The sequence below is a fragment of the Stenella coeruleoalba genome (genome assembly GCF_951394435.1).
Source record: "Stenella coeruleoalba genome assembly, chromosome: 10".
NCBI lineage: Eukaryota > Metazoa > Chordata > Mammalia > Artiodactyla > Delphinidae > Stenella > Stenella coeruleoalba.
This window is the reverse complement of record NC_137156.1, coordinates 87,261,214-87,286,604: the sequence shown is the minus strand read 5'-3', so window position 1 is coordinate 87,286,604 and position 25,391 is coordinate 87,261,214. Positions and strand designations below refer to the sequence as shown.

Below are 25,391 nucleotides of genomic sequence, written 5' to 3'. Positions count from 1 at the left end.
CAGTTTTTCCACCAATGTCTTCTTTCTGTTCCAAAATCCAATTGGTATCTCACAGTGCCTTGAGCTGTTCGGAGTACTTTCTCTTCTCCAGTCTGTGACAGTTCTTCAGTCTTTCCTTGTCTATTCATGAGCTTGACAGCTTTGAAGAATACTGGTCAGCTATTTTGTACAAAGTCTCTCAATTTGGGTGTTTTCTCAGGATTAGACTGAGGGTATGCACTGTCAGGAAAAATACTACAGAGGTGAAGTGTCCTTTCTCTGTGTGTGCCCGTCTCTGGGTGTACATGATGTTGATATATCAATATGTTACTGGTGACGTGAGCCTTGATCCCTTGGCTGGCTAAGGTTCTGTCTATCAGTATTCTTCACAGTAAACTTACTATTTCTCCTTGGTAATTACTAAATATTGTAAAGGAGACACTTTGAAACCATGAAAATATCCTGTTTCTGGTTAAACTTACACCCCCTAATTTTAGTATTCACTGGCAGATCTTACCTGCAGTAATTAGTACTGTAGTATTCTAATGGTGATTTTCTATTTCCCTCATTTCTTTCTACATTAATTGAATTCTTCTGTAAGAAAGAGTTGTCATTTCTCCCCATCCAGTTATTTGTTCAGTTATTTATTTGTATTAGTATGGACTTATGAAAATTATTTTATTGGGGGGTTAAAATTTGATATATATTCTTTTTTTTTTTTTTGCGGTACGCGGGCCTCTCACTGTTGTGGCCTCTCCCGTTGCGGAATTGGATCTTGGCTCACGGGCCCAGCCGCTCCGCGGCATGTGGGATCTTCCCGGACCAGGGCACGAACCCGTGTCCCCTGCATCGGCAGGCGGACTCTCAACCACTGCGCCACCAGAGAAGCCCAGATATATATTCTTAAATAAATAATTATTTATTTTGTTGCTCAAGCTGTTTCAACTTTGGTCATTTGGAGCTCTTTCAGATTGGCTCCTGTGCGCTTTCAATATGCACGCCCTTCCTTTTTTTCCACATCCTTACCTTCTAGCACCACAAGACACTCCAGGCTCGTCTTGCACTTTCCCTGCCCTCTGTTCTAGAATCAACAAGTTCTACAAGGAGCCCTGGTTCCTATTATTGGAGGACGGAATTTAGAAACCAAGATTTGGGTGCAAGGTGTGCTCATTGCTACTGGGGTGTCACTGCTTCTAGCCTCTCTTAGTGGATCTCTAGGAAGTACATGTATGTATACTACCCAAGGTATACATACATATCTTTATCTATCTAGTTAACTACCTATCTATCTATTAAAAAAAACATGAATTCACATTGATACCTGATCTCACGAGCCTGTATGTGCCTTTGAAAAATAATCTGTTAAAGAAACAGAAAATTTTGAGCTTAGATTATCAGGGTATTGGGCTGAGTCTTGAATTACTGGGCATGATTTTAATAAGTGAGGCTGGAGGTGGAAGAGTGGAGAGGCGTGGTCCCCAAGCAACAGTATGGAGGGGGGTAATACACACAGCGTCTCGGAAAGACAATGGCAGAGCAGCCTGGCTGGAATGGGAATTCATGATTTGGAATAATGCTGAAAAGTTAATAGGTGCACTCGGTCAGAATTCAAAGGGCCCTGAACACCGGGCTGAGGGGGTGCGAATTGATCCTACAGAGACTCTGGGAAGGCTCTGGGGTGAGAATCCACATGAGAATATCATTCAGAAACCAAAAATCCAGGAGTGGCATGCAGGAGGGAAGGGACTCAGATGGCAGGGAGACAAATAGATCAGTACCATCATCATTTTCTCTGTTATCATTGCCACACTTACTGTTTGTATTAATGTAAATATACCCAGAACCAGAACACCTGGCCAGAAAGAGGCCAGCACCTTCTGTAATTCTGGCATGCCTGTATGTATTTGCAAATGTGAACAAGAAGTTTCTATACATTACGAAAAGCTTTGATGCTCTTTTTTTTTTTCTGACTGGTTTGCCATTTTAAAAAATTGTCTAAATTATACAATATACAAATTCATGCTTGTGTGTTATAAAAGTATGGACAATTTAGCAATCCACAGAATAAGAAATTCAAATTTTTCTTTTTCTGCCTATCCCCACCACACCATCACTCCATGCCCCTGCAACCCTCTCTCCTCTTTCTGCATTAACTAACCATAACGGTTCAGTGAATATCACCCCAGACAGTTTCTGCACATTTATCTATATATGTGACCTTTGCAAGGCCAGGAATTCAGATCTCAACTCAACTGTTACCTCCTCAGAGAGCCCCACTCCCCATCACTCTCTAAACACTTTAACTTTCCCCCATTATTCTTATTACTACCTGAAATGAACTTTAATTGTTTTTGTCATTCTTCCCTGACTAGGATGTAAGCTCCGTGAAAGCAGGACATTTGGATAACTTGCTCACAGTCATATTTCTAGGGCCAGTCACATAGTTGGGGCTGAATAAGTATTACTGAATGAATGTTTGTATATATGAACGTTTGTGTGTATATATACACACACACAAATGCACATACTTTTGGATTTTTTTAAATTGAGGTACAGTTGATTTACAATGTTGTGTTTTATTGGTGTACAGTACAGTGATTCAAATATATACATATATATATTCTTTTTCATATTCTTTTCCATTATAGTTTATTACAAAATATTGAATATAGTTTCCAGTGCTATATATAGTAGGATGTTGTTGTTTACCTATTTTACATATAGTAGTTTGTATCCGCTAATCCCAAACTCCTAATTTATCCCTCCCCACTCTTTTCTCCTTTCGTAACCATAAGTTTGTTTTCTATGTCTGTGAGTCTGTCTCTGTTTTGTAAATAAGTTCATCTGTATCATTTTTTAGATTCCACATATAAGTGCTATCATATATTTGTCTTTCTCTGACTTACTTCATTTAGTATGATAATCTCTAGGTCTATCCATGTTGCTGCAAATGGCGTTATTTCATTCTTTTTTTATGGCTGGTAATATTCCATTGTATATATGTATCACATTTTCTTTATCCATTCATCTGGCAATGGACACTGAGGTTGCTTCCACGTCTTGGCTATTATAAATAGTGCTGCTATGAACATTGGGGTGCATGTATATTTTTGAATTAGACTTTTCTCCAGTATATGCCCAGGACTGGGATTCCTGGATCATATGGTAACTCTAGTTTTAGTTTTTAAGGAACCTCCCTACTGTTTTCCATAGTGGCTGCACCAATTTATGTTCCCACCAACACATACTTTTGGATTTTTAAAAATACCAATGGATTCACTCTATACATACTTTCTAATTTTCTCTTTTGAGATATTTCCCTTTCGTTTTGGATGTGCAGAGAACAAAGAACTTTCTGTTTGATTCTACATATTCTCAAACATCCTTTATAGTGTGAAAATAGTTTAAGGCAGGGGAGAGAATTATGAACACTTGAAATGTATCATTCCCATATAGTGTTTTCTTCCCTGTTCCATTGGGAACTTGTACAAAAATAAATATCCACTCTTGATTAAATAGTGACGCACCACTTAAACTGTTTTGAGATTTTTCAGGGTCACTAAATGGCTAGCTTAAAATGCAGTGGGGGCTTCCCTGGTGGTGCAGTGGTTGAGAATCCGCCTGCCAATGCAGGGGACATGGGTTTGATCCCTGGTCCGGGAAGATCCCACATGCCGCGGAGCGACTAAGCCCGTGCGCCACAACTACTGAAGCCCGCGCGCCTAGAGCCTGTACTCTGCAACAAGGGAAGCCACCGCAATGAGAAGCCCACACACTGCAACGAAGAGCAGCCCCCCGCTCACCGCAGCTAGAGAAAGCCCGTGCGCAGCAATGAAGACCCAACACGGCCAAAAATAAATTAATTAAATAAATAATTTAAAAAAAAATGCAGTGGCCCAGGAGAAAAATTACATCCATTTTTATTTTTGCCTCTATTGTGCCCTCTTGTGGAATGATATATAACTTACATACTCATTTTTGTGAAGTTTTAACAAAGAGCAGATTGTACCCATGTCCTGGCTACTACATTCACACATGATCCCATCAACGCAGTAGACTCTTCTGATCAGTTTAATCTCTGATCTCCATGCAAACAAGATTCAGATTGCCTCTGAGTTGAGCAAATCAATGATGGCTTTGTTCAGGACGCTTCTCCTAAAAGTCTGGCTCGTCAAGCTTGTGTTTGGTCTTTGATTTCATCATCTCAGCTGTTGGGTCAGCTGTTATAACTGCATGCAGGACGTTTTCCACAGGCCTTGCGTTACTGAAGGTGTCTGGTTTCTCTGGCATGCTCTGAGATAATGGCTCTCTCAGATCTTCCATCTGCTTCCATCCCTTTGGCTTGCTTCCTCCTCTTATCAGGTGTTGCAATCCCGGCCAGCAAGTACACACTATCTTCTCCTGCAGGCTGTAGACATCCTGTTAGCCCTGGCAACTGTCATTTAAAGCAGAGACCAGTTTCTTAGTCAGATGATGCCGTCCCAGAGAATATGCTGTCTGCTAGGGAGTTGCTGGAAACAGGATCACTGGGTCACAAGGAACTGTAGCTCTTCCCTCGAATTGGACTGGTTTTCGACAAATGTTTTCATTTTCCTTGTATTTGAAATCAAATCCAACTAACGTGTACTGAATATATACTGGGTTCAAGTCTAGCCAGTTATAAGTGTTAAATCTTCAAATCCTCTCTACGACCCTTTGATGAACTTGGTAAAGCCCTTATTGTAAGTCCATTCATTCATGCATCCGATGTCCGTCCTCCCTCCCTCTTTCCCATCCTTCCATCCTTCCTTGCCTTCCTTCCTTCTCATCCAAACATCCCAATAGTTTTACTGAGTGCCTTCCGCTAATATGTGCAGTGCACTACTCTACTTGTTGGAGACCAAAAACCTTTCCCATGATAGGGCTTACATGTGAGTGAGAGAAACCCAAAAATAAAACGAATAAGTAAAGTATGTAGTATTCTAACTTTAAAGATAGTAGCATAGAGGAAAAAATAAAGCGAGGGAGGGGAGCAATTTTAAATACAATAGTTTCACTGAACAAGTGAGTGTGAACAAAGACATGTGTACTATTTTTATACCCATTTAACAGATAAGGATGGAAGGTTCCAGGGAATCTTCCAAAGGAGGTATTTTGGAAAATTTTGGGAATCTTTTCTACAAATACAGGAGAAAATTCTGGCATTTAGAAACTACAAGAAGCAGGGCAGAAAGACTATACTATGGGAGAAACTTGGGCTCCAATCCAGGCTCTAAGATTTACTCCAGGAAAATGATTAACTTCCCTCGACTTCAGTTTCCTTGTTAGAAAAAAATGGTACCAATCGGTACATTCCTCAAAAAGTGAAGAGTTGATGAAATCATGAACCTGAGGATCCCAGAATGTACTAGTGTGACAGTCACTGCCTGGTCATTGACCACCAACCATTCAGATCTCTCCTTTCAGTTGTATGTCCTGAAGACCTGTCTTAAAGCCTCATTTCTCACGCTGTTTTCAACTGCACCCCACAGTAAGACATGCATTTATATCATGATACTAGTAGTACGTGCACACATAAATATATAAAACAGAAACATTTTCAAATATATATTTGTCCTTACTATAGTAACGCATATCCCTTATTTGATACTACTTTAGTTATTTAATTTTTTAAAGAACTGATCATTAGCCACTAAACTGATTTCAAGAGTTACCAGTGAGTAATTTTCTAGTATTTGAGAAACACAAGGATCGAACCGTTAACAAAGGCTTGGTAAATAATTTAATGTAGATAGACAGACAAACAGACATAAGAACAAATACATAAAAAATATCCTCAACATCTCCCACCACATTTCCCTCTCTCACCAAAAACAACCAATTCCAATCCTTTAAAACTGATTCTTTGGGTAGGTACCTCCACGTCTCTAAATAACACGCTAAAAGAAAAACAATTCTCTGAACTCACAACTTCTGGCACCAAATGTGTGGGGCTTTCCCCCACACCAACCAATTCGCCAACACTCCAGACACCAACTGGCTGTCCTACAATTCAGTTATGACACTGACTACGTAGGGTGAGGTCCAGAAGGGTCCTGAGCCCAGGAGCTTCTGTCTCCATAACGTTTGCACCACCCTCCCAGCACATGGATGCGTTCACCAATCCCAAATCTCTCCGGACCTCATCGTTTACAGATTTTAATGGAGGCTTCATCACGTAGGCATGATCAGTCATTAACTCAATCTCCAATCTCCCTCTCCCCTCCTAGAGGATGGGGAGTAGGGCTGAAAGTTCCAATCATGGCTTGGTCTTTCTAGTGACCGGCCCCCATCCAGAAGCCCACCAAGAGTCACCTCATTAGAAAAAAAAGACATGCCTATTAACCAGGAAATCCCAAGGGACTAAGAAGCTCTATGTGAGATGCCTCTATCACACCCATTATTCAAGAAATTACAAGGGTTTTAGGAACTCTGTGTCGGGAACCGGCACCAGAGACCAAATGTATATTTCTCATTATGTCACATATGCCTCATCTACTGACTTCTTACCCTGGAAGAGAATTTAGCTGCAGTACTCGGGATCTTCATTGCGGCCTGCAGGCTTCTTAGTTGTGGCATGCGTGCAGGATCTAGTTCCCTGACTAGGGATCGAACCTGGGTGTCCCGCACTGGAAGCGTGGCATCTTACCCGCTGGACCACCAGGGAAGTCCCGAAATTCTCTTGAATTAGTTTCACTGTTGATTTCCTATCCTTTGTGTTCTATGTTCTCTTTCCAGGGCTCCTATTCTTTACATGTTTGATCTATCCTCTAATTTTCTAAACATTGTATTGCTATCCTCCATATCATTGGTTTTTATTGTTTTTTGATTCTACTTTCTGAATAAAAACCTTTTTCTCCCAATTCTTCTATTGATTTGTTCATTTCTACTACCACAGTTTGAATTTATGAGGTTTTTAAAATCCTCTAAATGTTTTTTTTTAATAAATTTATTTATTTTATTTATTTTTGGCTGTGTTGGGTCTTTGTTGCTGTGTGCAGGCTTTCTCTACTTGTGGCTCGCGGGCTCTAGAGCGCAGGCTCAGCAGTTGTGGCGCACGGGCTCAGCTGCTCCGTGGCATGTGGGATCCTCCCGGACCAGGGCTCGCACCCATGCCCCCTGCATTGGCAGGCGGATTCTTAACCACTGCGCCACCAGGGAAGTCCCTAAATGTTTCATTTTTAAAATAGAATCCTATGCTTCTTCATGTAATACCTTCTTTTATTTCTCTGAGAATACTGATGATAATTTTTTTAGAAGTTTCATTCATCCTTCGTATTGATGTTTTCCTCTATATTGATGTTTTTCTCTTTATTTGTCTTGACCTCTGTCTTTCCTAGTAGAGGGTTTCTCCAAATATCTAGTGATTTCTGGATTTCCATTGAGATTTAAGAGGAGTTTGGAAGTATGTGGAGGGAACTTGTCAGCTGTATGCTTCAGTGTAGGAAGCTCTGGCTGGGCCACCTTAATGGGGAAACTCCTGATGTCAGTGTCCTTAAATCCCCAAAGATATTTCTTTCAAATCCCTGTTTAGAAGACATAATTTTCCTTGCAAGGTTCTGAGAGCTATATGGGAGGAAAGGTCTGTGGTCTCAGCATTCATATTTAAATTTTAGACTGAACCTCATGTTTCAACATGATGCCCACCACTGTGCCTGGATTCCTATAGTCCAGAAATAATCTATTTTATCTTCTCTAGAAACAGAACCGCCAATCTTTTGCCCAGGGAAAGAGAGAGGCGGAATTCCAGTTACATGATATAAAATTGGCAATCTGGGGGTCTAAGTGTTTCTCAAAGAATCTTGCAATGAAACCACTGATTTTAGGCATATTTTCACTGCCAATTCCAGCTGATGCCACCAGTTCACTGGCCTTTTGGGATTGTGTCATGTGAGTTATTTGCTCCTGGGCTTTCTCCATTGCTGGTTAATGATACAGATGTCTCAAGCAGACCAAGTTGGTTACCACCAACTTAGTGGTAAAATCTACTTCAAGCTTTAATTGCCTCCTCTTCTGTACTTTTTATCCTAGAATAGAAGGTTTATGCTACTTAAAAAATTAATTATCCATTTTACTATAGGTTGGGGAAAGAATGAATATAAATCAGATGTTTTGCTTGCAGTCTCTAATCAGACACAAGCCTAGTGTGCTAAACTTCTTTTCCATTCTGAGAGTCCCTAACATCCTTCCAATCAAGTCCTCTTCTGATTAACTCAGCCTAAGTCAATTATAATTGCTTGCAATCAAAGAATTATGTAACAGTAAGTAATCAACAAATATTAGTCACGATTCTTGTACTATGCTTCATAACAAACATGGTAATTCCAGAATTACTAAGATGGTAATCACGTTGGTCAAAAAGACTACGATGTGTCTGATATCAAAATAGGAGCATCCTCTGCTGGGGCATGTTGTAATTGTTCTGTGCTGGTTATGGCTTGGACAACTAGACGGAAAAAACTTTTGCTGCTGTTAAGCAAGATAAGGTCCTTTGGGGAAAACAGTTAATGGTCTCAGTAGTTTGATGTTACTTATCAGTACTCATAATAACAGCAATAATAATAAGAATTACAGATAACACTTATTATGTACTGTGCATTATTCCTAAGAGTGTTATATTTATTAACTAATTTAAGTGTTCACCACACTATGAGTTAGTAAAATTCTTATTCCCATTTTACAGATAAGTAAATTGAGGCAAAGAAAAGTTACTTCTCTCTCTCTCTCTCTCTCTCTCCATATATATATATATATAAACATTATATCTACCCTCTCTCCTGTGGAAAAACTGAATCCATATGGTTCCGATGCAATTGGTCCCTGTCGCCCAAAGGAGAGAATGTGACTTAAGTTGGGCTAATCAGAGTATCCTATTTTCCTGGCCATAGTAGTTGTTCAGGGACAAGAACATGAACCATGAGGGGCCAGTCAAAATATACACCACGATTTTTATGATAGAGTTATTAGAGACCATGCTTTTATCCTCTCTTAATAGCTTTATTGAAACATAATTTACACATCAGAGAATTCACCCATTCATAGTAAACAATTCAGTGGGTTTTAGTATATTCACAGAGGTATGCAACCACCATCAGAATCTAAATTTAGAGCATCTTCAGCACCTCAAAAAGAAATTCTGTACCCACTAGCAGTCACTCCCCATTTCGCCCAACCTGATTAGCCCTAGGCAAGTACTAATCTACTTTCTTTTTTTCTTTTCTTTTTTTTAACATCTTTATTGGAGTATAATTGCTTTACAATGGTGTGTTAGTTTCTGCTTTATAACAAAGTGAATCAGCTATAGTATTCATATATCCCCATATCTCCTCCCTCTTGTGTCTCCCTCCCACTCTCCCTATCCCACCCCTCTAGGTGGTCACAAAGCACCAAGCTGATCTCCCTGTGCTATGCAGCTGTTTCCCACTAGCTACCTATTTTACATTTGGTAGTGTATATATGTCCATGCCACTCTCTCACCTCGTCCCAGCTTACGCTTCCCCCTCCCTGTGTCCTCAGGTCCGTTCTCTACATCTGCGTCTTTATTCCTGTCCTGCTCCTAGGTTCTTCAGAACGTTTTTTTTAGATTCCATATATATGTGTTAGCATACGGTATTTATTTTTCTCTTTCTGACTTACTTCACTCTATGACAGTCTCTAGGTCCATCCACCTCACTACAAATAACTCAGTTTCATTTCTTTTTATGGCTGGGTAATATTCCACTGTATATATGTGCCACATCTTCTTTATCCATTCATCTGTCGATGGACACTTAGGTTGCTTCCATGTCCTGGCTATTGTAAATAGAACTGCAATGAACATTGTGGTACATGACTCTTTTTGAGTTATGGTTTTCTCAGGGTATACGCCCAGTAGTGGGATTGCTGGGCCGTATGATAGTTTTTTTTTTTAGTTTTTTAAGGAACCTCCATACTGTTTTCCATAGTGGCTGTACCAATTTACATTCCCACCAACAGTGCAAGAGAGTTCCCCTTTCTCTACACCCTCTTCAGCATTTATTGTTTGTAGATTTTTTGATGATAGCCATTCTGACCGTTGTGAGGTGATACCTCATTGTATATTTGATTTGCATTTCTCTAATGATTAGTGATGTTGAGCATCCTTTCTTGCGTTTGTTGCCTATCTGTACATCTTCTTTGGAGAAATGTCTCTTTAGGTCTTCCACCCATTTTTGGATTGAGTTGTTTGTTTTTTTTGATACTGAGCTGCATGAGCTGCTTGTAAATTTTGGAGATTAATCCTTTGTCAGTTGCTTTGTTTGCAAATATTTTCTCCCATTCTGAGGGTTGTCTTTTCGTCTTGTTTATGGTTTCCTTTGCTATGCAAAAGCTTTTAAGTTTCATTAGGTCCCATTTGTTTATTTCTGTTTTTATTTCCATTTCTCTAGGAGGTGGGTCAAAAAGGATCTTGCTGTGATGTATGTCATACAGTGTTCTCCCTATGTTTTCCTCTAAGAGTTTGATAGTGTCTGGCCTTACATTTAGGTCATTAATCCATTTTGAGTTTATTTTTGTGTATGGTGTTAGGGAGTGTTCAAATTTCATTCTTTTACATGTAGCTGTCCAGTTTTCCCAGCACCACTTATTGAAGAGGCTGTCTTTTCTCCATTGTTAATCTACTTTCTATCTCTATAAATAGATTTGCCTACTTAGGAGATTTCATATAAATAAGATCATAGAATTATTCTTATGTCCTTTTTTGAATGGCTCCTTTCACTTTGCGTAGTGTTTTCAAAGCACACCCAGTGTTGTAGCTTGTATCAGTACTTCATTCCTATTTACAGCAACATACTACTCCATTGTATGAATATACTACATTTTATTCATCCAGTCAACAGTTGATGGATGTTTGGGTTGCTTCCATCTTTTATCTTTTGGCTCTTATGAATCATGTTGCTATGAATATTTGTGTACATGTGTTTTCATTTCTCTCCATTATCTAGGAGTAGACTTGCTGGGTCATATGGTAACTCTATATTTAATCTTTTGGGTAAGTGGCAGACTGTTTTCCAAAGCAGCCACACCATTTTACATTCCTACGAGTAGTGCATGAGGGTTCCAATTTTTCCACATCCTTGCTAACACTTGTTACTATGTCTTTTTGTTTAAAGCCATCCTAGTAGTGTGAAGTGGCATCTCAATGCATTTTTAAAAAATTAATTAACTTATTTTTTAATTTATTTTTGGCTGCGTTGGGTCTTCGTTGCTGCGCATGGGTTTTCTCTAGTTGCGGCGAGCAGGGCTACTCTTTGTTGCGGTGCGCGGGCTTCTCACCGCGGTGGCTTCTCTTGTTGCAGAGCACGGGTTCTAGGCGTGTGGGCTTCAGTAGTTGTGGCACGCGGGCTCAGTAGTTTTGGCTCATGGGCTTTAGAGAGCAGGCTCAGTAGTTGTGGCTCGCGGGCTTAGTTGCTCCGTGGCATGTGGGGTCTTCCCGGACCAGGGCTTGAACCCGTGTCCCCTGCATTGGCAGGCGGACTCTCAACCACTGCGCCACCAGGGAAGCCCCTCAATGTGGTTTTGATTGCATTTCCCTGATGACTAATGATATTGAGCATCTTTTCGCACGTGTATTGCCCATTTTTGAATCTTCTTTGGAGACCTGTCTATTCAGATCCGTTGCCCATTTTTAGTTGGGTCATTTGTCTTTGATTACTGAGTTGTAAGAGTTCTTTGTATATTCTAGAGAAAAGTACTTTATCAGATATATGATATGCGAATATTTTCTCCTATTTTGTAGATATCTTTTTGCTTTCTTGATGGTGCTCTCTGAGCACAAAAGTTTTCAGTTTTGATGTAGTCCAAGTTATCTAGTTTTTCTTTTGTTGCTTGTGCTTTTGGTATCACATCTAAGAAACCACTGTCTAATCCAAGGTCTTGAAGATTTACTCCTATATTTTCTTCTAAGACTTTTATAGTTTCAGCTCTTATATTAGGTCTTTGATCCATTTGAATTAAATTTTACGTATAGTATAAGGTACAGAATATAACTTCATTCTTTTGAATGTGGATATCCAGTTCTTCCAACACCATCTGTTGAAAAGATTACTCTTTCCCCAACTGAATTGCCTGGGAACCTTCGTCTAAAATAAATGGACTGTGAATATGAGGGTTTATTTCTGGACTCTCAAATCTCTTCCACTGATCTATGCCTCTACCTTTATGCCAGTACTACACTGGCATAGTTACTGTACTTTTGTTGTAAATTTTGAAATCAGGAAGTGAGAGTCTTCCAAGGTTGTTCTTCTTTTTCAAGATTGTTTTGGACATTTTGGGTGTCTTGAATTTTAAAAAAAACTTTATATATATATATATTTAGCAGTTTTAGGTTCACAACAAAATTGAGAGGAAGGTACAGAGATATCCCATACATGCCCTGCCTCCACACAAGCATAGGCTCCCCTATTATCAACGTCACTCACCAGAGTGGTATATTTGTTACTAGGGATGAACAGATAGTGACTCATCATAATCACCCAAAGTCCATAGTTTACATTAGGGTTCACTCTTGGTGTTATAGCTTTTATGAGTTTGGACAAAGGTGTAATGACATATATTCATCATTATAATATCATACAGCATATTATCACTGCCTTAAAAATCCTCTGAGCACCACATATTCATCCATTCCGCCTCTCCAAACCCCAGGCAAACACTTTTTACTGTCTCCATAGGTTTGCCTTTTCCACAATGTCATATAGTTGGAATCATATAGTATTTGGCCTTTTCAAATTGGCTTCTTTCACTTAGTAACATGCATTTAAGATTCCTCCGTGACTTTTTATGGTTTGCTAGCTCATTTCATTTTAGCACTGAATCATATTCCACTGTCTGCGTGCACCACAGTTTATCCATTTACCTCATGAGGGATATCTTGGTTGCTTCCAAGTTTTTACAATTGTAAATAAAGCTGCTATAAAGATCCAAGTGCAGGTAGACATAAGTTTTCAGCTCCTTTGGGTAAATACCAGTGAGCACTACTGCTGGGTCATATGGTAAGCATAGACTTAGTTTTGTTAGAAACTGCCACACTGTCTTCCAAAGAGGCTGTACCATTTTGCATTCCCACCAGCAATGTATGACAATGCCTGTTGGTCCACATCCTTGATAGCATTTGGTGTTGTCAGTATTCCAGATTTGGGTCATTCTGATAAGTATGCAGTGGTATCTCACTGTTGTTTTACTTTGTATTTCTCTGATGACATATGATGCAGAGCACATTTTCATATACTTATTTGCCACCTGTTTATCTTCTTTGATGAGGCGTCTGTTAAGGTCTTTCACCCATTTTAAAATCAGGTTATTTCTACTCCTGTTGTTGAGTTTTAAGACTTCTTTGTGTACTTTAGGTAACAGTCCTTTATCAGGTGTGTCTTTTGCAAATATTTTGACCCAGTCTGTAGCTTGTCTTCTCATTCTCTTGATATTGTCTTTCACAGAGCAGAAGTTTTGAATTATAATGAAGTCTAGTTTATCAATTTTTTCCTTCATGGATTGTGTCCTTACTGTTGTCAAAAAGACATCACCATACCCAAGGTCATTTAGGTTTTCTCCTATGCTATCTTGTAAGAGTTTTATAGTTTCGCATTTTACATTTACATGATCCATTTTGAGTTAATTTTTGTAGTGTGTAAGGTGTGTGTCTATATTCATTATTTTGTATGTGGTCGTCCAGTTGTTCCAGCACCATTTGTTGAAGAGACTATCTTTGCTCTATTGTATTGCCTTTGCGCCTTTGTCAAAGATCAATTGACTATATTTATGGGGGTCTATTTCTGGACTCTCTATCCTGTTCCATTGATCTATTTAAGGTTCTATTTCTATGAACTGGTATAACATCTTTCTTAAATGTTTGGTAGAATTCACCAGCAAACCCATTTGGGCATGGTGCTTTCTATTCGGAAGGTTATTAATTATTGATTCAATTTCTTTAATAGATATAGGCCTATTAAGAACATCTGTTTCCTCTTGGGTGAGTTTTGACAGATTGCGTCTTTCAAGGAATTGGTCCATTTCATTTAGGTTATGAAGTTTGTGGTCATAAGAGTTGTTCATAGTATTTTTTAAATTGTACTTTTAATGTCCATTAGAAAGAATCTGTAGTAATGCCCCTTTTTCATTTCTGATATGAGTAATTTGTGTCATTTCTTTTATTTATAACTTCGCTAGAGGCTTATTGACTTCAAAGATCCTTGAATTTCCATATAAATTTTCGGATTAGCTTGTCAGTTTCTGCAAGTTTACTGAGGCTTTTATATGGCCTAACATATGGTCTATCCTGGAGAACGCTCCATATGCACTCAGATGGATGTGTGTTCTGCTGGTATTGGGTGGACTGTTCTACAGATGTCTGTTGGTCCAGCTGGTTTATAATGTTGTTCAAGTCTTCTATTCTCTTGTCGATGTTCTGACTACTGCTTAATCCATTATTGAACGTGAGGCACTGAAATCTCCTACTCTTACTGGTGGATTATCTATTTCTCCCTCTAATTCTGTCAGCTTTTGCTTCAAGTATTTTGGGGGCTCTGTTGTTAGGTGCATGAATGTTTACAACCGTTATATTTTCTTTGTGGACTAACACATTCATCATTATAAAATGTTTCTGGTTTTCTCTAATAATGTTACATATTATATTCGATTTTATCTGATACTAGTATAGCCACTACAGCTTTCTTGTGGTTGCTGTTTGATTGACATATCTTTTTCCATCCTTTTGCTTCCAACCTATTTGTATTTTGAATCTAAGGTGTGTCTCCTGTAAACAGCACACAGTTGGATTGTATTCTTTACCATCTATCTCTGGCAATTTCTTTCTTTTGATTGGAATTTTACCCATTCTTATTTAATGTTATTATAGATACAGTTGAGCTTATGTCTGCTATTTTAATTTTGTTTTCAATATCGCATGTCTTTTTTATTCCTGTAGTCTTCTTTTAACTGCTTTCTTCTGCACTGAGTATTTTCTAACATAGCATTTTAATACATTTTTTCACCATATTTTTTGAGATATTTCCTTGGCGGTTGCCCTAGAGATTAACATATATATCTTATCAGAATACACTTCAGATTTATACTAACTTCATTCCAGTGAGATATACAAATGTTAGTCATATATAATTCTATTCCTTCTTCTCCATTTTATGACATTGTTGTACAAATTATGTCTATACTGTTTCAAACCCAGTAGTATAATTGCTACTTCTTACAATTTTATGCGTTTAAAGAAGCTGAGAGAGGAAGAAGAGCAAGTATATATTTATGGAGTTCGTTATATTAACTTTTTCATATGCCATTTTAAATTTTCTTCATTTGTTCCTGTGGATTCAAGTTACTATCTGGTGTCATTTTTTTATTCCATACAATTTTTCCTCCATTCCAACCTCCTCTGTGCTATTTTATATATATATATATTTATTTATATTCATATTTATATATTTATATTACATTTCTATGGTACAGGCTCAACACGTGATTATTATATACATAATGTTTTATACAATTGTTTTTAAAATCAATCCAGAGAATAAAGGGTAAAAAATACTCACTTATATTGTCTTTTGCATTAATGCCTTTATTGGTGCTTTTTTTTTTTTTTTTTTATTGTGAGTTTTGAATCACTGCCTGGAGTCACTTGCTTTCAGCCTGAAGAACTTCCTTTATTCTTGTGGTTCTGCTGTAAATGAATTATCTCAGATTTTGTTTATCTGGGAGCGACTTTATTTCACCTTCATTTTAAAAATCATTTTGCTGGATATAAGGTTTTTGGTTGACAGTTCCCCCTACTTTTTGGCACTTCAGATAATGTTATCTCATAGCCTTATGGCATCCACAGTTTCTAATGAGAAGTCAGCAAATAATCTCATTGGAGTTCCCTTACATGTGACAAGTTACCTTTCTCTTGCCGCTTATAAGATTTTGTCTTTGCCTTTCAGGACTTTTACTATGATTTATCTGTGTGTGGATCTCTTTGAGTTTAACTTACTTGGAGTTAGTTGATTTCTGATGTGTAGATTGCTTTTCATCAAATTTGCAAGTTTTCAACCATTATTTCTTCAAAAAAATTTTTTTTCTCTATTCCTTTCTCTCTCTCCTCTCCTTCTGGTGCTCATACATGTCCTGGTGGATCTGATGGTGTTTCACATCTCTGAGTCTCTGTTCAATTTTATTTGTTATTTTTCTCTGTTCTTCAGATTGTATAATCTTTATTGGTTATCTTCAAGTTTACTGATTCTTTCTCCTTTAAGTTCAAATCAATAGTGAGCCCCTCTAATGATTTTTTTCACTTCAGTTATTTCACCTTTCAACTCCACAACTTCCATGTGGCTCTTTTTTAAAAAAAAATCATTTAAATTTCTTTATTGATAGTCTCAATTTTATGAAACATTGTCATCACATCTTACTTTACTTCTTTAAGCACAGGTTCCTTTTGGTGCCTGAATATATTTACAATGGCTGTTTTGAAGTCTTTTCCTACTAAATCTGACAGCTGGGTCCTCTCACCAGGCAGCTTCTGCTGCCTGCATTTTTCCCTGTGAATGAATCACACTTTCCTGTTTATTTGCCTGCCTCATATTTTTTTGTTGAAAAAAAGTTAGAGCATATTTTTAGCATGTTAATATATTTTAGCATGATAATGCATTTTAGGATGTTTTAGCAATTCTGGATAACTCTCCCCTGCCCACCTCACGCCCCAACTCAACATACAGGGCTTGTTCATGTTGTTTGCTTGTTTATTTGTCTAGTATCTTGACTGGGCTATTTCAGTGAAGTCCACTTTATCCACTGTGTGAAACCTATGATGTTTTTCCTCAGTGGGTGCAGCCTTTTGCATGTCCACAGTCACCCAGGATGACAGTGGTTTTATCAGGGCTCTCTCTGATGGACTCTTCTTCTAATCATCCTCTTAGGCTGTGCATCTCTGTGTTGGTATTACACCCAGCTATTAGCCTTCACTGACTGCCAGCTGATTGCTCTACTGTTTTTGACAACGGCCTGAGCACAAGTTGATCCTGCAGTATGATCCATTGAATTCTGGCCCATTTGCAGGGATAGTTTTGTTTTTTGTTTGTTTTTTTTTTTGCGGTACGCGGGCCTCTCACTGCTGTGGCCTCTCCCGTTGCGGAGCACAGGCTCCGGATGCACAGGCTCAGCGGCCATGGCTCACGGGCCCAGCCGCTCCGCGGCATGTGGGATCTTCCCGGACCAGGGCACGAACCCGCGTCCCCTGCATCGGCAGGCGGACTCTCACCCACTGCGCCACCAGGGAGGGAAGCCCTCCTCTACGGTTTTTGACAACAGCCTGAGCACAAGTTGATCCTGCAGTATGATCCATTAAATTCTGGCCCATTTGCAGGGATAGTTTTTGAAGTTGGTATTTAAACTTTGTTCTGACACCAGGAGGGCACTTTTTATTTGTCTCTTTCCCTGGTTCTCCCTTGTAAACTAGCTAGCCCATCGTTTAGCTTGTTGCTCTCATGAAGCTTTCTCTTAATGAACAGAGCCTCTGAACCCCTGGACATACTTACCTGAAATTTAAGCTCTGTAAGATATAGCTGGTAGAGAGGAGAAATGCTGATGACCTGCCCCTCCCAAGGAAATACCATAGCCCTCAGCTGGGAGCTGGGAGGATCCCTGTGTTCTTGACTGAATTGTCTAGAGTTGGGTTTCCACCACGCAGAGCTAGAAGGGGAGAGGGAGGGAGTGGGTCATGATTCAAGTGTCACAGACTCTTGCTCTTCCTTATTAAGTTTTAGTAGATTTTCTTGAGTAAGAAATCTGTTTCTTAATGTGCTTAGGTCCTTAGGACAATTTCCAAAGACTCTAGATAGTTGTTTTAAAAACAATGTTCACAGTTATGCTTGTTTCACTGGGGAACAGTTTCCAGAGCTCTCATGCCACCATTTCAGATGTCACCACCCTGACAGGCTCTTGTTCTGCTGCAGTAGCTAAGCTTTAGAATTTGTCTCTCAGGCTGCTTCAAGCAGTCATCATTCTCACAGAGTGAGCCCCGCAAGGGACGGGGAGAGAGACAGACACAGCCCTGGTGACATTATAGGAGCCTTGGGATCTAGCTGTGCTTGAGATGAGCCCTCTGATCTGGACTCCACGGTCAGATAAGTGAATAAATTGCCTTCTTTGCTTAGCTAGTTGCAATGGAGTTCCTCTCACATGTAACCAAGAGTTGTAACTAATACCCTGAATGTCAAACTTTTAATAATGTGTGAGTAAACGATAAGTACTGTGGAAAGCTTGTTCAACAAAATTAGTATCTAGGGTCATTTTCATGTGATATTTAGGTAGTTAATCTCATCCTGAGAATTTATGGCCTCTGAGTGCTTGAAGAAATAGATAGACATCATTTATGATGATTCTAACTGATGTTCCTCTTAATAAGCATTTTTAATACGTTCCTATTCGCCTGTCAATATTTGTTGCTACCCAAAGGGTTGTTTCCAAGGAAGTCTCAATGTTAATTGCTAATTCTGAGGTATAATATTAATAATAACACAGAAGCCTAACTTTAATTATAAAAAGGTCTAATATGTCAGGTAAACCTCTCTTTTCCATCGGTCTATGGCAAACTTATTAGAACATTTCTGGTAAGCATACAGTTTTCCAAATATTTGAACCAGATAAAGACCTCTTTAACAAATTAGAAGTCGAAAGAGGGAAGATTTATGTTGTTGCCCTTGATGTGATATAGAAAATCTAGGTAATTAAGATTTTTGCTGATTTGGGATATTTCTACTTTGACATATTAAAGCATGGGACAAGTTTGTTGGAAACATAAGAGTTAGAAATTCTCAGGATGTATTTATAGTTCAAGACTGTGAGCAATTTTATCCAATCTCTCTTGATAATATTCTTCCCTAACTCCTTCCTTGAATGTGGATACTTATGACAAGTTTTATGAGCAAAGGCATCAGACATTATTATAATCCTGGAACTTACTAAACTTGGTTAAAAAAGTCTTCCTCTGGAGGATGACTGGAAAGCGCCTTAACCTACCTCATATTACCATGTTTGGTACCGCTTGCCAATAAAGTCTCTGTAGATTCTGCAATCCAGTGATCTCTTGTCATATTTTAAATATCTCTAGGATCTCCAGAGGAGCACATTATTGAGAAGACAGGTCTTTATAATCAAACAGGCACAGTGTGTAACAAAATGTAGAGATCTATTATGCAATCTCACCAATTCCTATTAAATGAGGAAAAGGTGATGTGAATTCACAAAACTCAATTATTCTTATAGAATAAAGGCTTTTGGCCTTCACTAAGGAAAAAAGGGAAAAGTCCTCCAAGGTCAGTTTTAATTGACAGGTTTGATTTATTTGTGATTGGCATATTGTTTTAAATACTTTGAGCTTCTGAATTACCTGAAAGCAGAATGCAGTCTAGGGAGCTTAATCAAGTCATCTGCTGTTTACTTTGCACTAATAATGGTCCTTAGATCCACCATTCACAGAAATAGAAAAGTAAGCATCCACTGATTTAGGACTTCATAAATCTTGAATTGGTGGGATCTGAATTCCACTAATTGTACTTGAGAATCTAACAGTCTTGAGTTGCAAAGACACATGCTCTGATTAGTAAAATCTTACCTGAGAAAGGGTTTCATCTACAGGTTTGTGGTAGATGACACTCCCTCAGAAAAGAGGTAAGGGTTTCCCTGGTGCTGCAGTGGTTAAGAATCCGCCTGCCGATGCAGGGGACGCGGGTTCGAGCCCTAGTCCGGGAAGATCCCACATGCCGTGGAGCAACTAAGCCCGTGCGCCACAACTACTGAAGCCTGTGCACCTAGAGCCCCTGCTCCGCAGCAAGAAAAGCCACCGCAATGAGAAGCCTGCATACTGCAACGAAGAGTAGCCCCTGCTCCCCGCAACTAGAGAAAGCCCGCGCAGCAGCAGACTCAACGCAGCCAAAAACAAAAATTAAAAATAAAAAAAATTTAAAAATTTTTAAAAAGAAAGAAAAGAGGTAAGACTGTGATTCTCAGTCAACCGACTAACCAGGGCTAGAATGTTTGCATTTTATTTTATTTTATTTATTTGGTTGCACCGGGTCTTAGTTGCAGCTCGGGGACTCCTTAGTTGTGGCATGTGAACTCTTAGTTGCGGCATGCATGTGGGATCTAGTTCCCTGACCAGGGATCAGATCTGGGCCCCCTGCGTTGGGAGCACGGAGTCTTCACCACTGTGCCCCCAGGGAAGTCCCTGCATTTTAGAATCTCCATCTCCTCTGCAGTGTCTCGGCAGCACACGGATCTGGTTTTACAGAGACGAATTTCAAGGAAAACATCACCTAAACTTTATTTCAAATTACCCTGAGGATCAATATATCTCACTGATGTCCAGAAACTCGATGTTTATAATCTTCTGTTATGATATACAACTCAGGGAAGGTAAATGTCCTGTCAACTGCAATCTGTCTTTATTATTTTTAAGGAGGGCTAATTTCCATTATCAAAAGCAGATAAGGAATGCCAGCACTCATTTGTCATTCAAAATGGAATAGACTTGTTTAGCTGGGAATGAATGAAAACCATCATGTGGTGGGTCTGTTTTTTTAGTAGTGGCAACCAAGTCACAATTCAAGGTCAGGGAAGATTCAAATGTGTTCTACTGGGTTGCTACTATTTTTTTGCATACGTTGGGGAGACAATTTTCCAAAAATAACTTGGGATTTCTAATATTTTTTCCCCTAAAACAGAGATAAGAAGCAGAAGCCTGAGATTTTCTCTCGTCTTCTCAAATAGTAGTTACTTTTCATTTCACCAATCTGGAGATGTTGGTTCTGATTTGGGGAAGTCTTTTCTTATTCCCATTTTAATGCAATGAATCCCACCTCACAACCTGTATAAAAGGCTGTGGCATGTGAAAAATAAGTCATTTAGTAGTGAGTGGGCTTGTTCAGCAAATCAGCAGCAAGAGTACAGCCAGGCCTTGTTTTTTTCACAGGTTCTGCACAGGAAATGCTAAAACTGCTATTTGCCATTTGGGATTTCAGACCAACAGATGGTAAGACCTCCCTGTGTGGGTGTTTCCCAGGCACCTCGAAATCAAAATATGACCCAAATTAAACTCATCTTCTGCCTTACAAATAATGGTCTTTCTTTAGCCTTTTCCATCTCTAAATAGCACTGCCATCCATCTTGTAGGCTGAACTATAAGAAATTGCCTGTTTTGAAGGTCATAAGTAGCTGAATACTGGCAATTTCAAACAGATCAACCTTCATAGCTGTTCAGGTCAGACACCTGGGTGAGACCTTTATCACCTCCTCTTCCCTTCAACTCCCACAGCCAGCCAGTCATGGGGACTGGTAATTCTATTCCTCAGGCACGGTCTGCATCCATCTCTAAGGCAACTGCCATGGCCGAAGTCAGTATTAATTGGCCTCAGCAATTCCACTGTCCCCACTGCAATGAACCGGTGAGTCCTCTGTATTACCCAAGTCAGATCATCTCACTTTCGTGCTAAGAATTGTTCAATGGCGTCTCACTGCCCTTAACGCAAAGACCAGACACTCCAACATGGCTTACAGAGCCTGTAAGCTCCAGCCCCCGCCGACCTCTTCTATCGTACCGTGCTCTATCTTCTGGTTACTGGACCTTCTATCTTCTCAAACGTGTTCCTGTCCACTTTTGCAGTAGGGCCCCTTTGTACCTACTATTCCATTTGCCTGGAACTCTTTTCTCTCATTACCCACCCCAGGCCCTAGTCTCTCAGTGACCCCCTACTACTCCTTCTTTCACGTCTCAGCATAAAAGCCATTCCTCGAGAGAACCTTCTAGACATCCCCCAGACCAGAGTGGAACCCCATGTTACATACATCCATGAGACTCTGTTCTCCACCTCAGCATGGATCACATTTCTAATTACCTGTTCAATGCCTTGCTAGACTCAAACTCCAAGGAGGCAAGACCAATAGATAACTAATAAGGACCTACTGTGTAGCACAGGGAATTCTACTCAATATTCTATAATGACCTACATGGGAAAAGAAACTAAAAAAAAAGTGGATATATGTATATGTATAACTGACTCACTTTGCTGTACAGTGGAAAGTAACACAACATTGTAAATCAACTCTACTCCAATAAAAAAAAAAAAAGACCACAACTGTCTTGCTCACCACCGTATCGCCATCACTAAGCCAGGGCTTCGCACCTAATGGGCGCTCAATAAGTGTTTACTGAAGGCATGACCTTCACAAATGTCAAGGTTACACTTCACAATTCAAAGCTGCCATCTTTGTTCAGTGATATTCTCAGTTTTGGAATATCTTCGGTGATTTTTCTATTTAGAATTTTAAAGGAGGAAACAAAAACATTCAATGTGAAAATTCAAAATGGAAAAGGTGAACCAGAACTCTGGACCTTCTCTGAATTATCCCCTAGCATAGCTACATCTAGAAATAGTTATTATTATAAGAGAAATAATAATAATCTAGAATAACACTTATTGAGCACCAACTATGTGCCAAGCTTATGGAGGAAAGTGAGGCTTAGAGAAGTTAAGAGGTTTAGTGAGGTCCACACAGTTAGTAACTGGTGCCTCCACAGTCACAAAGACCCATAATCCAAGACATGCTTGGGATGCTCTCAGTCCCTCAATCTTTGGGAAAGACAATTTCTCAACCACAGGGACCCTCCTTCTACACCCTGAAGACTCAGAGCATCAACTACAGAAACCAAGAGGAACATATTTTCCACTGTAATTAAAATGTCTCTAAACACACCCTAGTTAATTCCATGATGTTTCCAAGAGCAATTCTCTCCCAAGCAGCATCTTATTAAAAGCAGGTGTTCCTACCGGAAGAAAGAGTCTCTGGGCAGCACACGGTTTGAATAATTTCTTCCATTCCTGAGGGTTTCCAACCGAAAATGTGATGGGGTAGATTCTGTACTCAAACTTCTTTGTATATGAGTCTGGCCACTGTCGTAGCTGAAAAACATGGAAGGTCAGGGGAGGGTGATTAGACTCCAGAAATATGGAAAACACCTAAATCTTCTGCATGGCCAGGTGGAAATTATTCAGGTAGCATACGAAGAAAGTCTAATTTTATCACCACAATTTATGCTCACTGAATAAAAAGACCATTGCTAAGATTTTAAAAAATTAACACCCAGAGTTGGCAAGGATGATGGGAAACTGGCACCTAAACTGCAAGGGTAAATTTAAACAAACTTCCAGGATGGCAATTTAGAGACTAGTAACAGCAAATCCCAAGACAGACGCACAAGGACTTTCACCGAAACATAGTTTGTAATAAAAACAAACAAACAAGCAAAAAAACCTTGTTCAATACTCAATGCTCAACGATAAGGAATCGGGAAGACGCATTACAATGGAACTACGCGGTGGACTAATGTACAGTTAAAGTAGATCTATATGTGCTGTCATGAGAAAATGGTTACAGTACATAGTTAGGTTTTAGTAAAAGCAAAGTACAATACGAAATGCATAATATGGTTCTATCTTACAGGGAAAAATATATGCATACGCTTCCACGTAGAGAAAACTCTGAACAGATATGCACCTAATTGTTAAACGTGGGTACCTGCGGAGGAGGTGGTGGTGGTTTCATTTTCTAAGTTTATATTTCTGTGTTCTTTAAGACTTTTATGGACAGTGTATATTACTTTGTCTGCATAAATTAATTTTATAATAAAATTATTTTAATTTATAGACTTTATTTTTCAGAGCAGTTTTATGGTTACAGAATTGAGCAGGAAGTACAGAGACAGTTCCCATATACCCTCTCTCCTTCCCCTCCCACCCCCCAGTTTCCCCATCATTGACATCTTGCATTAATGTGGTACGTTTGTTACAACCGATGAACCAATATCAATACATTGTTAAGAACCAATATCAATACATAGTTTACATTAGGGTTCATTCTTTGTGTTGTGTAATGTTACAGGTTTGACAAATGCATGATGTTCTGTGTCTACCATTATAGTATCATACAGCATAGTTCCACTGCCCTAAAAATCCCCTCTGTTCCATCTACTCATCCCTCCTCCCTCCTTTTCATCTCTGAACTACTGGCAACCACTGATCTTTTTACTGTCTCTCAGTTTTGTCTTTTCCAGAATGTGATATGGTTGGAATCACACAGCATACAGTCTTTTCAGATTGGCTTTTCTCCTTGGCAATATGCATTTAAAGTTCCTCCATGTCTTTCTGTAGCCTCACAGCTTATTTTTTTTATCACTGACCAATATTCCATCGTATAAACATATCACAGTTTGCTTGCCTATTCATCTATTGAAGGACATCTTGGCTGCTTCCAGTTTGGGGTGACTAGGAATATAGCTGCTCTAAACATTCATGTGCAGGTTTCTGTGTGGACAATTTATCAGTTCATTTGGGTAAATACCAAGGAGTGCGATTACCAGATTGTATGGTCAGCCTACATTTAACTTTCTAAGGAGCTGCCAAACCATCTTCCCAAGTGGCTGTACCATTTTGCATTCCCACCAGCAATGAGTGAGAGCTCCTGTCGTTCCACATCCGCTTCAGCATCTGGTGTTATCAGTGTTATGGATTTTAGCAATTCTAATGGTATGTAGCTGTATCTCATCATTTTAATTTGCAATTCCTTAATGACATGTGATCTTAAGCATCCTTTTCATATGCTTATTTGCATATGTATCTGTGTATCTTCTTAATTCTTTTTAGTTAATGCCTTCCCAGTGCCACAGTAACTCCACTTCTGAGAATTTATCCTATGGAAAAATTCCAAAAGTACATACACACTTATTACAAGGTTGTTTAATGTAGCATTGTTTGTAACAGTGAAAAATAGGAAACAAGGTAAATAAGAAATTGGTGAAATAAGCTCTGGGATAGGCTTACACAACAGAATACTATGCAGCTACTAGTGACAATGTTGCAGAAAAAGGTCAGCAAAACATGGTAGTGGAAGAGCCAAACCCAGCCTGCTACAAATAGCACACAAGCCAAGAATGGGTTAAACATTTTAAAATAGTTGAAAAAAATAAAAACAAGAGGACTTCCCTGGTGGCGCAGTGGTTGAGAGTCAGCCTGCCGATGCAGGGGACACGGGTTCGTGCCCCGGTCTGGGAAGATCCCACATGCCGCGGAGCGGCTGGGCCCGTGAGCCATGGCCGCTGAGCCTGCGCGTCCGGAGCCTGTGCTCCGCAACAGGAGAGGCCACAACAGTGAGAGGCCCGCGTACCGCAAAAAAATAAAAAAATAAAAACAAGAGTAATACTTTGTGACATGTGAAAATCACATGAAATTTGAATTTCACTGTCCATAAATACAAGTTTTGTTGGAACACAGCCATACCCATTTGTTTAGGTATATCTATGGCTGCTTTTATAAGAAGGAATAGAGGTGAGTAGCTGT

General features: G+C 39.3%; 1 protein-coding gene across 1 annotated transcript in view; it reads right to left on the bottom strand.

The window, feature by feature from the left end:
• The window catches only part of GXYLT2 (glucoside xylosyltransferase 2), a gene marked incomplete at its 5' end in the record, with an annotated part of 84,618 nt that overhangs the window by 33,269 nt on the left and 25,958 nt on the right, over positions 1-25,391 (bottom strand). Inside the window, one exon of the mRNA XM_079934241.1 lies at positions 22,827-22,958. Coding sequence (XP_079790367.1) covers positions 22,827-22,958 — 132 coding nt within the window. The remainder of the gene's footprint in view (positions 1-22,826; positions 22,959-25,391) is intronic.